Here is a 15,551-nt window from a genome sequence, read left to right on the forward strand (position 1 = left end):
TTTAGAATTGTATAATGCAGATTTGTTAATTCTAAGAACAAGAGTGACAAACCAATACTTGAAACCAGGCATGCTTGTGTATCTTCTGTAGGTACTGTACATATTCATATGTTCATTTGGTCGCTAACATGTCTTGTCTTCGGAAATACTAAGGTAAATCACGGTTGTGTTATAGCGGTTCCTCAATTGGTATTTTTTCTATCAAATGGTATGAAAACGATTGTTCACGAATCGGTTTACGATTGAATGAAGATTTGATTCCCAGCAAGTAGAAGCAGAATATTGAAAAATGTTTGTAGTTACGGATATCTTTACAGAAATTCCACAAATACAGAGTCGCAACAGCATCTAGAATCCATCCAGAAGCAATATGGTGAAACGTCACTACATAAATAATGATAGATATTGTGGCAAGTCAGACTATAAAGTAGCTATGTGTTGCTGAAAATTTATATAACAACATAATTGCTACACTGCTTTCTATTTTTCCTTTTTGCTCTTTTGAACACCGTCTTCATCGGTGTTTGTAACTAGCTGCTGATCGAAACTTATCTTTCTGACATAGTGCTGGTTAGTAGTTCAGTATTGATGATAAATTCTGCTTATCAACGCTGCAACCTTCCGTGTGCTCAGTTTAAGATGAGAAATAAAAGAATACAACAAAAATAAATGTCCAACGTAACAATCACCAAGTGCTAGTTATAGCATATAGAACACCAATAATATCTTTTCGTAAAAAAGACTTAATGCTGCTCAGTTCTGTAGATGGATTACAAGCAAAAAGTTTAGCTTGAGAATAATGGGAAGCAATGAAGATGAGTATTTGGGCAGAGAAGATACATTCAAAGAGAAGGTTTTAGGATAGTTTATGTAGTAAATCGTCTTGAATTTCGTCAATAAGAGGACGTTAGGAGTAATTTAGGGGAAGTGAGGAAAATATTACTCGATAAAAATTAGCTCCTGCCAAATGTTGGCATATTTGTGGCAGAAATATCTGATGCATATCATCTTTAGAGCAGAGTTGTTGACTATACGAATAAAGGCGGCAGGTAAGATGAAGAAAGCTGACTGAAAGCCGTTGTCGCTTATGGCGTGCACGAAATGTCCACTATTCACGTGTCGTGTTGCACAGTGTATTTCTCTTCTTACAATAACGGTCCATGTTCCGTCTTGCTGTAGCAGCTATCGTTGGGTGTTATTACTATAGTAGTTGGTTATACATCTATCCAACAAGTTGCATGTATGTTACTGTAGCAAAGAAATATTCAGCCCTTCACCCACCAAGCACTCATCCACATCCTACGGTGTGTAAGGAGCACTTTAGAGAACAGGTTTGACGGCATTTTCCAGTACTCACTCTATTAATTCCGGAATCAGTCTGCAACATGTTACATACTAGTCGCTTTGGTCTGTATTTTAAAATAAAGCAACAGAATTGGTGACAAATAGGATCGGATCTCAACGTTTTAACGTTAATTTATTCATGAAACAAACTACAAAAATATAATAACTTAAGAGATAGCGATGGGGTACAGTCAGGATATCTTTCCGATGAAAGTTTCTCAATGTATACACAATAAATACACTGCATTTTCAAAAACAGAGTTCAAACTGCCTTGTAGATCCTTTTTGCTGTGACGTTGCCGATAGTGAGTGTCTGTAAAAGAAAAAAAAACTGGATAAGAAAAAGCATTGTGCTGTTTTCTTGTTGTGCCTTATCTATAATGTAACGAAACTGGCAATAATAAGGCAAATACAGCTATTTTATTATGACACAGTATATCAATCTGTTTTATTATTTCTATTTATTATGAGTCATTGTGGATATCTTTGTCTTCCATGCCTTAAGAGACTAAATTTTTTCAGTTGATTAATACTGATATTTAGTGAAATAACGAATATACATAACATTATAGGTAAGAAATCAAATACTGATAACTTGACTTTGTTTACAGTGATTTCGTAGTTCATCACTAAATTAGTTTTTAATGTAAGGACAAAGGCTTTTGAGGCCAGAGTCCATTTGAATAAATTCTTGTGTGTGTGTGTGTGTGTGTGTGTGTGTGTGTGTGTGTGAGAGAGAGAGAGAGAGAGAGAGAGAGACAAAAAGAGAGAGAGAGAGAGAGAGAGAGAGAGAGAGAGAGAGAGAGAGAGAGAGAGAGAGAGACAGAGAGAGAGAGAGAGAGAGAGAGAGTGAGAGAGAGAGAGAGAATATATGCGAATACAAATTATATGACAATAAAATACGAAAATTTTCGCTGCTGTTGTAGGTAACATTTATGAGGATGACACTTAATACTACTGTTGTATTGATTACTCTGATCAAGTTTTTTACTGAAGGCTTGACAAGAAGAACTGAGAATTCAGTCATCTGACATTCGAAGATGAAGTAGATCACTCACTGAATGAAGTTCAGAGTGTTAGTGACATTTTCAGTAAGGATACCCTGTGTTATCTGATGGAGAATACAAATCCATTTAAAAACTGTTTAATCCTGAGACTGTAGAAATGCCACATAAACTGTGAAGGACGAACAGCGAAAGAAAGTACTAATGACCGTTAACACCAAACGTGACTGAATATAAAGCAGTATACTCAACAATATTATAGGCACAGCTACATAGAAGAAGAACAAAAGATGATACTGCATTTGATAGTCCTAGCATTCTGTGAGAGTACTTCATCAAAATAATTGTAGGTGATATATAGGATCAAATTATTCTAATCGGGATTCTCTTCCAGAAGTCAGTTTTTACAAGCTTTCATAAAAATTATTAGTATTTTGAAGCACATCTTCATGAATTCAGAATGCTGATTAAAACTGGCAGCAGCATCTGAGGATGTGTGACTTGTTGATTGTCTGTGCTCACTTTCATTAACTAAGCCTTATTTCAATTTGACACTAAAATATTTTCAGCATCTATGGCTTGGAATATCAGAAATAAGATGCTTCTGTTAATTTATTCAATACTCAGTAATATGTGACAGCATAATGTTCACTCATATACGACATATGATAAGAGCAGGTGTAAATGAGAGAGTGCTGAGAGTGGGAGTGTAGTGTTGGGACTCACCGCGACCATCTTGTCGGCGCTGAAGGTCTTCTCTATGGTGACGGTCTTGCCGTCTTCGTACTTCTCGACCTTGACCAGTGTGTCGGCGCCCCTCTGGGTGACGGTGCTCTTCCTCTTGCGGCCGGCCGTGTCCTCTGTGAACTCCTCCCCCAGGCGGTATGTCAGCACGTGTTTGTACTCGCCCAGCTGGGTCACGTCCGTCACCTTGTCACCCTCCAGTGTCAGTGTCAGGGTGTCCTTTGCTGACAGAGCCAGGTGGCGGTGTGTGGCGTCTGTCACTCCTGTGGGGAAAAATTAAGTAAACACTACAAACAGTCCGTCAGAGGATCATCCGCAACTGAGGATTCTAGCAGAGGTTGATAATACGGCTTCAGTTGTAAGGTTATTTTTATTTGAAGCAATACCGGTTTTGGGATCTTACATGCCCATCACCAGGTCTTATACTGAAAATAAACAAGAGACCGGAGCTAATAACTTTTACATGTAGTAGTATACACAAAATAGCAGGGGGCTAGTGGTCCCACGTTCTTCTTCCCATAAACAAATGGCAGTACACTTGCCATTCTGGTTTATCAGTTTGCTTCCACCTTCGTGTATGCTACTGCATCTTTTGCAGTTGCTGGTGATACACCCCATCCTGCACTCGCCCACCGGGGTGCTAGGGGTCACAGCGCAAAGTATAACTGTCCTGGTGTTCATTGCATATTTCTTTACCCAGGCAGCCGCCTGTAGTATTGTCTGGTGTCACTTGGACATTGACTTAAGTTTTACCACACCTAGCTCAACTGCTAGTTTCTAAAACGTTATATGGAACTTAATTTCTGTTTTTTTGTGCACTGCTACATATAAAAGCTATTATTAGTTCTGGTCTCTAGTTTAGTTTCAGTATAGCACCTGATGATGGGCATATAAGAGCCTGAAACTGGTCGTGCTTTAACTAAAAAGAGTATTACAACTGAAGTGGTATTTTCAATCTGTGATAAGTAAACACTACAGGACTACTGTCACATATTCCATAGATAGTTGGTGTTACATAACAATGGAAGATGTACACATGCTTAAAATGATTACTCACATTGCAGATGAGCTCCATACATAATTCTAATGATATGCTTTTGTGTAATGCGAGTTTCCTTTACTCACAAGATGTTTCGTTATTAACATCAGTTTATATCATCTTTGTCGTAAGATTACATGGTCCAACATGTTATAAACCCGAAACCTTCTACCCTGATCCGTTATGTAATTGATCGTACACGCATGTAATTGGTGGTAAAGAAATAATAAACTGAAAGTCACTCTTGGTGCCGATCTTTTTACTGAATGCAAAATGAACATTTACTAATTGATAAATTGTTTTCTTTCATTATTTTGTGAGCTTTTAAGGGAGAACAACTTTAGAAAAGTCTTGAAATTATATTTCACGTGTTTGAAGCTGGTGCTCTCATGATGAAACACTGGATGAGTATAATCTGGTAAATTTGCGATAAATTTTAAGAATAGTTAGTTTTTCATGCATATCAATGTCTACAACGTCCCACATCCTGCACTATGTGCTGCATAAAATATAATATTGCAGCCACAATCTGTGGCATTTATGCCTACCGTGTCCAAAAGGTGTTCCAAACGGACTTAGTAGTAAGGAAGTAATAAAACATCGTGCCTGATGATCAGTTTTTACTGCATGAACTGCAAAACAGGAAAAATTTCTATGATTTCATTATTTTCTGTTTTTGGTATCAGCGAGAAAAAGTTTCGAAAAGGTTTGAAATTGTGTGTCAAGTGTTCTGATTTTCAAATGCAGGATGAGCCTGGGTAATGTGCAAAGCATGAGATACGATGTTTCTAGACATGTACACAATCTCTAACTTTAAAACAGAACTTGTAGTATTAAAACTTTAACGTTGGATTACGTCTCGTAATGAGTAGGTCATAACATTATTTTACATTTTTGAATGCGGCCAATAATTACATGAAACGTATAAAATCAAATTTTTACTGGCCCTAGAAACTTTTAGCTGGTTTTAGCTTTTTATTAATGTATGTGGATCTGAACACACAGCACACTTCTAACAGTCAATTATATCTATTCATATGTTAAGAAGAGCTACAGTTAGGCGCATTGATGTTGAGTAACATTTTTTTTTCTGAGATGACGTATCACTTACAATGATTCATCTACACAGAATATTCTTAATAGCTACACACAAAATAATTGTATTCTAAACAGAAATACACATGGCAGTCATACAGAAAAGTGGTTGATCAGTTGTATATAATGCAGCACAACTTTTATGCTTTGAAAGAAGATTGCAACGATGTTGGAAAGGGATCCCCAGCGTTAACCAATGCTCAGATTAAAGAATTTTTTTTATGTCTGGTGCAAGAAAACACAAAATCGAAATTTCTTGTTACTAAGTTCTGGTCTGCAGCTGTCTATGGTTTGCATTCCTAATTTTTGTTCTTAGGTAAAATGTGTACGTTTTCTCCCAAAGTGATGAATAGAAAATAAACCCTGAATACGTCGCTATTTTCACCTCAAGTTTAGAGGTGACTCCAGCCAAAACATTTACACATTCGTCTGCATGACACTAGTTTCCAGCTCACTCTTCTAAGATAGTTTCAGCCTACCATAGGATGTTCTTTCCATTCTGTAAATATCAATATCAGTTGATCTGTTCTTTTCCCATACAATCAGCGATTTGATGTGTAAATCGTGAGTAAATTAACTTCTCTAAAATAAAAAATATTGATGTCGTCATCCATAACGGTACGTTAATATCCTCATGTAGCCTTTGTTATAAAGTCGTGAGACAATGACATACATCAAATATCTCAGTTGAGAACGCGTGCACAGATTTCTGTTCGAAATGCTATCAGCTGTTTATGATAGCAGGAGGTACCAGAGAACTTTGATTTGCTAAAGGTTTTGTAATTGACCTTTCCAGCGTTCTTCCATGCTGTTTTCCATTTTTTAGTTAACTGACATTGTTTTCCGCACCACGTTTCAAGAAAGTAGGACGTGTATGGCAATTTAATAACGGCGAATATTTGTCAATACATGTTCATACCAGAGGTTCTGAAAAATAATGATAATCCAGTACTTAATTACTTTATATTCCGTGTCAGTTGTGCACTAATTCTTCCTATTCCAGTACTCTGCAGTTTTTACAGTGCTGTCCTTCGGTAAAACTTAAGTCTTGCAAATTTACTGCTTCGCACAAGAGGAGTCTCATAAGTCGTCCTCTACATATTCCTATTTGTTAAGGATCTTTTCGCATTTAGAGACTCCTTATCATAGGCGACTGAATGTTCTTCATGTGGGGTACGCAAGTCTGTGGCCCTCACGGACCTTCTTTCAATTCGTAAATAAAGTTAACTGGTGTCTCCGGCCGTACAGATGGCTCTAGAAGTCGGATCTCAAGTGTGGTTGTAAAGGGGTGGGGGTGGGGGGTGAAAACAGTGTCGTTATCGAGGTTGCCCCAGGTGGATGGTCAGTATTCAAGGATATGACAGAAAGGATCATTCTAAGCACAAAACACTAGTAAATAAGAACTCTGAAATGCAAATCATATGAGCTACGAGCTGTCTTTCATCTTTGATACTGTGAAAGCAATCCCTACTACTGCAGGCTCTTTGCTTTACATGTTTTGAAATGTGGTAGTACGGGCCAAAACAAGAAAATGTGTCGAGTTAACATGGGCTCTAAAGTCATTACATGAGCACTTGCTCATCTTCGATGCTGGGAAATACACTTTTTCTACAGAACAAGTGCCCATAGCTCTTAAGTTATGCATTTTAGAGGTCATGTTCACTGAATAATTGTTTCCTGTTTTTTCATACTACCTCCTTTCAAAATAAGGGAAGTACAGAGCCTGCAGCATAACAGATAGCGAAGTTGAACAAGTGCTCATAGCTCTTAATGTATGCACTTCAGAGCGCATGTTTACTGTACCTTCTTGCCTCGAAAGGTGGATCCCATCACATCCATGAATACCGACCTTTCCTCCTGGGATACCAAGTGTAGCGTATGTCTTGGGCCTTCTGTTCGCATCTACAATTCTTCGTCTGCAGCAACTGTTTATGAAGTTTGGGATGTAGCTATATTTGCGAAAGGGTAAACAGCGGCCAACGGTATATGTCTCAAGCATCCAGTAATAATTCTTGCTGTCTCATTAAGGGAAACGTCTACTTTATTTGAATGAGCTGATGTTTCTCACCTCAGCGGTATACACTAGCCCACTGCAGTGGCATTTAAAAACTCGGGATGCTTTGCCCATGATGTACCAGTCAGTTTCTCAGTAGATAGCTCCCTGAGATACCTTTTCCATTTCATTCAGTGCAGTGGTGTTTGAAAGAAAGAGTACCGTCAAATCTGACACCTAGATCGGATTAGGTTCATGCTCCAGGGGCACGTCCCCCCCTCCCCCCCCCCCCCCCCATTTTATGTAAATCTTTGCTGTAGATTCTTAATTGTAGAGGTGAGAACTGCAGAGATGGTTCTTCTTAGGATTCGGTTTCAGCAGACTGTTAGACTGCTCTGGGTATATTATAAGGTTCTCCAAGGCTTTCGAGAGTTTAATTTCTGTCTCAGCAAATTTTTACCCCCGAATGTGATTAACATCCTGTTCATATAGACGAATAATTTGGTATATCGTTGGTATGAACTTTGTATAACAGAGGAGCCAATACGCTTCCCCCGGTAAGCTGTATTATCTTTTTTTATTTCTCCATCTGCAGTTTTTCTGTTGTAGGGTGACACTGAACTTCCTATTATTAGGCAACTGGGTCTAAAGTCTTTTGTTAATTTACACAATGTGCAAAGTAATTTTTTTGTGGTTAACTGTTGCATACGCTGCTGTTAAATCAATGAAAAAGTCTCGCATCAAAAACTGTTCCGCACAGCTATCTTCTATGAGCTGAGTAAATTTAAGTATTTGTCCACAGTATGATTTCCAGGCCCGAAAATTTCCTCTTCTGGTTTTATCATCTCGTTTATTTTTCCTGCGACTTTCTTATAAAGCATTCGTTCAAAAATTCTGTAATAATAGGGTAGGACGGATGCTGAGCGAAAGTTTTCGGATCTGAGGGTTCCTTCCCATATTTAAGCAAAGCCACTAAGTGGGTGTTTCGCCATAATCTTTGGATCCGGTAGTCCAGAAAGGACATACTGAACATTTTCATTAACCGGTTCTTAGTCACCAGATCAAAACGTTAAATTTGTTCAGTTCGAATATCGTCCGGGCTTGCTGCTTTGTTTTCCTGTGTCTGGTTTATTGCTTCCTTAGTTACTCTATGGAGATGGTTGGTTCTCCTATCATCTTGTGTTCTTCTCTTTCTCTTAGCACTTATCGTGATTTTATTTTATTTATTATTTACTCATTGTTAATGACATGATAAGGAAGTTGGTTTGGTGTAACATAGTTGGAATTATATCGAGCTACACCTGGATAATTGCTTCAGGCCACAAGTGGCCCATCGGGACCAACCGACCACGTGTCATCCTGTGGATAATTGCTGCTGTTCTTTATTAATTTTCATGGACGTTTGCTGTACGAAGTTAAGGAATTCTGATACCTTGGAATCAAAATAATCCACGGTGGAGGAAGCAAGAAGGACATACAAAGCAGACTAGAACAGGGAAAGAAGGTACTCCTGGCCGAAAAAGTCTGATGGCATGAAACATGGGCTTATATTTAAAGAAGAATTTTGGAGCACAGTTTTATATGGTAGTGAATCGTGGTCTGTGAAAAAACTGGAACATAACAGAATCGAAGCGTTTGACATGCCGTGCTGCAAGAAAATTGGACGAACTGATAATACAGGACATGAGAAGGTTCTCTATACAATCAGCGAAGAAAGGAACTTATGGAAAGTACTGGCAAGATGAACGTACTGGATGATAGGATATACACAGATCAAAAAAAGTTTTGCATCACCTCGGTTCCCAGAACTCGTGAAGATAGAGGTTGACTGTGGATATTTTAACACAGATACAGTCCGTTTGACTGTTCAGAGACGTCACTAAACGCGCCAATAGATGTAAATAATCGTGCATGGACAGTGCCTATTGGACGGAGGGGGACCGAAAGCCGATCAGTTCAGGTCATTCCACCAGGAAGGAGGTACACGGCTCGTGTTGCCCGTAGTTCAACCATGACAAGACGGTCAATACCGCGGTTCGATCGCATCCGCATTCTTACCTTGTGTCACGAAGGACTCTCAACAATGGAAGTGTCCAGACGTCTAGGAGTGAAAAAAAGCGATGTTGTTCGGACGAGGAGATGACATCTCTAGCTCAGGCCGCCCAAGGACTACCACTGCAGTGAATGACCGCTATCTACGGATTATGGCTTGGAGGAACCCTGTCAGCAACGCCAACACGTTGAATAACGCCTTTCGTGCAGCCACAGGACGACGTGTTACGACTCAAACTGCGCAATAGGCTGCATGACGGGCACCTTCACTCCCATCGTCCATGCCAAGGTCCATCTTTGCAACCACGACACCATGCAGCGAGGTACAGATGGGCCCAACAACGTGACGAATGGACTGCTGCGGATTGGCATCACGTTCTCTTCACCATGAGTGTCGCATATGCCCTCAACCAGACAATCGTCAAAGACGTGTTTGCAGGCAATCCGGTCAGGCTGAATGCCTTAGACACATTGTCCAGCGAGTGTAGCAAGGTGGAGCTTCCCTGCGTTTTGGGGTGGCATTATGTGGGGCCAATGTATTGTCCTGGCGGTCACGGAAGGCTCCGTAATGGCTGTACGATCTGTGCGTGCCATCCTCCAACCGATAGTGCAACCATATCGGCAGCATTTTGGCGGCATGGCATTTGTCTTCATGAACGAAAATTCGCGACCCCATAAAGTGAGTGACTTCCTTCAGGATAACGACATCGCTCGACTAGAGTGGCCAGCATGTTCTCCAGACATGAACCCTATCGATTATGTCTGGGATAGATTAAAAAGGCCTGTTTATGGACGACGTGACCCACCAACGACTCTGAGGGATCTACGCCGCCGTATCGCCGTCGAGAAGAGGGACAATCTGGATTAACAGTGCATCATGAACTTGTGGATAGTATGCCACGACGAATACAGTCGTGTATCAGTGCAGGAGGACATGCTACTGGGTAGTAGAGGTACCGGTGTGTAGAGCAATCTGAAGGTATCGCTGTATGGTGGTACAACACGCAATGTGTGGTTGCCATGAACAATAAGAAGGGCGGAAATTATGTTGATGTTGATCTCTATTATATTTTCTGTACAGGCTCCGGCACTCTCGGATCCGAAGTGATGGAAAACTTTTTTTGATGTGTGCTTTTTAAGACACTAGGGAGTGGCTTCCATGGGACTAGAGGGATCTGTAAAGGGTAAAAACTCTAGGGGAAGGGAAAGACAAAGACAGGAATATATCCTACACGTAATTGAAGAAGTAGGGTGCAAGTGCTACTGTGAAATAGAGCTTGCCACAGGAGAGGAGACCATGCCGAGCCGCAGCCGACTAGTCAGATGACTGATGGGGAAATGGTTCAGATAGCTGTGAGCACTATGGGACTTAATTTCTGAGGTCAGCAGTCCCCTTGAACTTAGAACTACTTAAACCTAACTAACCTAAGGACATCACACACATCCATGCCCGACGCAGGATTCGAACCTGCGACCGTAGCGGTTGCGTGGTTCCAGACTGTAGCGCCTAGAACCGCTTGGCCACATCGGCCGTTAGATGACTGATGACCCAAAGAGAAAAGCCCCCTATCATGTGTCATGTCCAGATCATTCAGCAGTTCCATCTATTTTTCTTTCCATCCATCATTGTGTGGTGCGGTCTAGACTTCGCCTGCGGTTTTGGCTTCTTTTAGCAAAGGAGTCTTCGTCAAAGTGTTCTCGGTACGCACTGAGTAACTGTTTGACGTGCTGTGTTAGTCCCACTAGGTTTAGAGTCCTGTCTTACCGTATAATATGCTTACGTGATACTCTCTCCGTTACGTCTACAAAAATCCTGTAATTTTATGTCATTCGTTATCACTTGCTCCATCTCTAGTTCGAAATCATTCCACCTTGCCTTCTTGAACTTGAAACGCGATTAAAGTGAAACATTTTCAGAGTCATAGACCATCTGATACCACTTGTGACTGGCCAATGTTGAGCTCTGGGTATCGGATCTCCTACAAATTTCACGACATGTTTGTTGGTCGAGGGCACTCCTGATCTGTATATTGTTCAGATTACATCCCCGATGCTTCGAATCGTGTAGGAGTTTAAGGTCTTCTTGTTCTGCCCATAGTTGTTCGACGTTTCTGTCTGTACTGTTATACCCCCAGATGATGATGGGTCAGTTACAATTTTCCATTATGTGTTTTTATTTTTGAATATGCCAAATTGATTGGCTTCAAAAATTCGAATACTGTGATGCGTCGTTTGTACTACTTTGTGACAGTGCAGGAGTCTTTCTACGTCTAAAGTAAGACTCTCTCCTTTGGGTGTCCCTCGTACCATTAATGCTCTCATGTCCATAAAAACAGAACACCCTTAATAGGACCCTCATATTAACAGAATTGTACATTAGTATGTTCTGCAGAAATGATTAGCATTCAGTCACCTCGGTTCAGAACGTGTTCTGTTGCCTAGTAGGCACAGGGTCCGCCATGCACCGTCATAGCTTCTTCCACGCTTGGTGGCACTGACGCGTGTAAGACGCGAATGGTGTCCTGTAGTGTAGCCATACATGCTGCGTTCATCTGGTTCCAAAGTTCATCGTGGTGCTTGGCACTGGGTCACGGCGCTGCACCTGTCGTTTCACCATATCCCACATGTGTTCGAGTGGCGACAAGCCTGGTGGTCAGGTGGGCTGAGGCAAAAGGACGACATCCTGTGACGCAAAGAAGCACGTGCTCTTGCGGCAACCTGTCGTCGTGCATTGTCTGGTTGAAAAATGCCGTCTGGGATGTTGTGCAGAAAGGATATGGCCACGGGTTGCAGGACGTCATCCACGAATGTGGCTCTGAGCACTATGGGACTTAACAGCTGTGGTCATCAGTCCCCTAGAACTTAGAACTACTTAAACCTAACTAACCTAAGGACATCACACACGTCCATGCCCGAGGCAGGATTCGAACCTGCGACCGTAGCAGTCGCGTCCACGAAGGTCGCACTGGCCACAGTGTCCTGGACATGCACCAACTGTGATTTGTATTTGTACCCAATAGCATCTCACACCATAGGGTCTTGATTTTGCGCTGTATTTCTTGCGCGAATGCAGTCACTGAGATGCTGTTCCCGACTTCTGTAGCGAACCAGCAAGCGGCCATCTTTTTCAAACACACCTGGATTCCTCCGAAAACACTATCTGATGCCGTCCCTGTCTGCGATGACGTCGTTTCATACACCACCGCTGCCCAGTATGTTTCTGCACATTCGTCAAAGGTGGCGCGTACGTAAGCCATGCTGTAATGAACTGCGACAGACTGTCAACCCTAATAGTGTACGATGTATTGTTACAGCTGAGGAGGACGCAGACACACATCTGATCTGTAATGACATAAGGATGAGGCTTCCATGTCCTCTGGGTGGTACTACCTGACCCGTCTTGTCGTGTTCTACAGCCTTCCGTGAACCATTCGGCACACACCCGTTTGTACTGTCGAAACACTTCCTCCCACGCAAACAGCAGTTTATCGGATGCATGCATCACATTCTCTCATGTCAATCTACGCCCTCATTCAGATTCACTGATTTGATAGCACGCTTCATGCATGCGAGGCATCCAGCATGTCTGCTCAAGTCACACTGATCCATTACCCTTGCCATATAGCGAGAACGAGAGTCGCAGGCACATTTTACCGGTAGGTGGTGTTGCACCGCGATATTGGTGTTGACACTGAACCCGCGAGCCGACGTTGTTCAAATGCTAATCATTTCTCCAGAACATACTTCTGTACATGTTCTGCATGGACGTTCTATCTTCAGTCGTTCAAGGTGTTCTGTTTTTTCCTCAACATAATTCTACGACGTTTGCATAGTTCAGTCCATGATACTTAATTCCAGTAAAGCAGTCTTTCATTGTTAAATGAAGTAATTCTGAAGAAAGTCCTTTTAAAACGTGGATTGGTGTTTGAGGCTTCGATGTTGTTTCTTAGTGCATAAGATGATCAAAGGGTTGGCCATCCGTGCATAAGCCGATAATACTTTTGACTCCTTTTGTTTAGCGCAATCTTAGTGGAGGCTTCTTCTTTGTTCCCCCCGTAAACCGCTTGAAAAATTTGATCGGAATGACGCAGTTGTGTTTTCATATATACTGATTTAATACCACCTAATCCTATAAACTTTCTATGTAATTGCACACTCTATTCGAAAAAGTCCAAGAACTCTGCAGTGTGTTCACTCTTAAGTTTTCCGCCTACATTTCACGTAACTCTGGCCAAATGTACAGACCTTTCTGCTGCAGTGTAAACAGAGCCTTACCTTTTTTTTACTTTTTCGTAATGTAGATATAAGATATGTTCCAGAGTTAATAAATGTTAAGTGATCTATTCACTCACCGCTGGCGTCGAGGAACGCCTCCATGTTCTCCAAGCTGGCCACGTCGAGAGCGTAGCTCTTTCCTGAGAACTGTTTCACCATCTTGAACGCCTTGCTTCTCTCAAGTGTAGCGGCTGAAATAGAGAGCCCACAACGTCTTGTGGCTGTGTGGCCGTTTATTTATTATCGAACCGTATCCTTAACTCAGCCGTCACTTCCTTTGATAAGGAACGGTTCAGTATCTGAGTACGAAGACGATATCCGGCACTTGCGTAATTCGTACACGTGACAGGTGATACAAAGCATATCTGTTTATGACGGACGTATCGTGTTGAGTCGTACACCTTCTACGAAGCCGAGAAATTTGATATGGCTATCACATCCTTCATCATTCTATCCTCAGTTTGGATTCCGTGGAAATGCTGGAAACCTGAGGCAATATTGACCTTACGACTTATCGTAGAAGATAAAGGAAAGGCAAACCCACGTTTCTAGCATTTGTAGACTTAGAGAAAGTTTTTTACAATGTTGACTGGAATATTCTCTTTCAAATTCTGAACGTGGCAGGGGTCAAATACAGGGAGCGAAAGACTATTTACAATTTCTACAGAAACCAGTTGGAAATCATAAGAGTCGACGGGCACGGAAGGGAAGCAGTGGTTGGGAAGGGAGTAAGAAAGGGTTGTAACCTATTCCCAGTGTTATTAAAACTGTATATTGAGCAAGCAGTAAGGGAAACAAAAGAAAAATTTGGAGTAGGAGTTAAAATGCATGAAGAAGAAATAAAAACTTTGAAGTTTGCCGATGACATTGTAATTCTGCCAGAGACGGAAAATGACTTGTAAGAGCAGTTGAATGGAATGGACAGTCTCTTGAAAGGAGGATACAACATGAAAATCAACAAAAGCAACTCAATTTAGTGGAATTAAATTATATTAGAAAATGAGACACTTGCAGTAGTAGATGAGTTTTGCTATTTGGGGAGAAAAATAACTGATGATGGTCGAAGTAGAGAGGATGTAAAATGTGACCTGGCAAGGGGAAGTAAAGTTTTTCGGAAGAAGAGAAAGTTTTTATAATCGAGTATAGATTTAAGTGACAGGAAGTCTTTTCTGAAAGTACACTACTGGCCATTAAAATTGCTATACTACGAAGATGACCTGCTACAGACGCGAAATTTAACTGACAGGAATAAGATGCTGTGATATGCAAATGATTAGCTTTTCACAGCATTCACACAGGCTTGGCGCCGGTGGCGACACCTACAACGTGCTGACATGAAGAAAGTTTCCATCCGATTTCTCATACACAAACAGCAGTTGACCGGCGTTGCCTGGTGAAACGTTGTTGTGATACCTCGTGTAAGAAGGAGAAGTGCGTACCATCACGTTTCCGACTTTGACAAAGGTCGGATTGTTGCCTATCGCGATTGCGGTTTATCGTAACGCGACATTGCTGCTCGAGTTGGTCGAGATCCAATGACTGTTAGCAGAATATGGAATCGGTGGGTTCAGGAGGGTAATACGGAACGCCGTGCTGGATCCCAACGGCCTCGTATCACTAGCAGTCGACACGACAGGCATCTTATCTGCATGGCTGTAACGGATCGTGCAGCCAGGTCTCGATCCCTGAGTCAACAGATGGGGACGTATTCAAGACAACAACCATCTGTACGAACAGTTCGACGACGTTTGCAGCAGCATGGACTGTCAGCTCTGAGACCATGGCTGTGGTTACCCTTGACGCTCCATAACAGACAGGAGCGCCTGCGATAGTGTACTCAACGACGAACCTGGGTGCACGAAGGCAAAACGTCATTTTTTCGAATGAATCCGGGTTCTGTTTACAGCATCATGATGGTCGCATCCGTTTTTGGTGACATCGCGGTGAACGCACATTGGAAGCGTGTATTCGTCATCGCCATACTGGCGTATTCCCCGGCGTGATG

The 15,551-nt window shown here is 41.6% G+C and overlaps 1 protein-coding gene across 1 annotated transcript; it reads right to left on the reverse strand.

Moving 5' to 3' along the window:
- Positions 1–1,606: 1,606 nt before the first annotated feature.
- Positions 1,607–13,738, reverse strand: LOC124545605 (fatty acid-binding protein, muscle-like). The gene is made up of 3 exons (XM_047124553.1): positions 13,624–13,738; positions 3,075–3,355; positions 1,607–1,657 (listed from the first exon to the last, which is right to left on the reverse strand). The coding sequence occupies exons 1-3, from the start codon at positions 13,703–13,705 to the stop codon at positions 1,607–1,609; spliced, it is 414 nt and encodes a 137-aa protein (XP_046980509.1). The 5' UTR covers positions 13,706–13,738.
- Positions 13,739–15,551: the final 1,813 nt, after the last annotated feature.

This window comes from Schistocerca americana, chromosome 8 (genome assembly GCF_021461395.2).
Source record: "Schistocerca americana isolate TAMUIC-IGC-003095 chromosome 8, iqSchAmer2.1, whole genome shotgun sequence".
NCBI classification, from domain to species: Eukaryota; Metazoa; Arthropoda; class Insecta; order Orthoptera; family Acrididae; genus Schistocerca; species Schistocerca americana.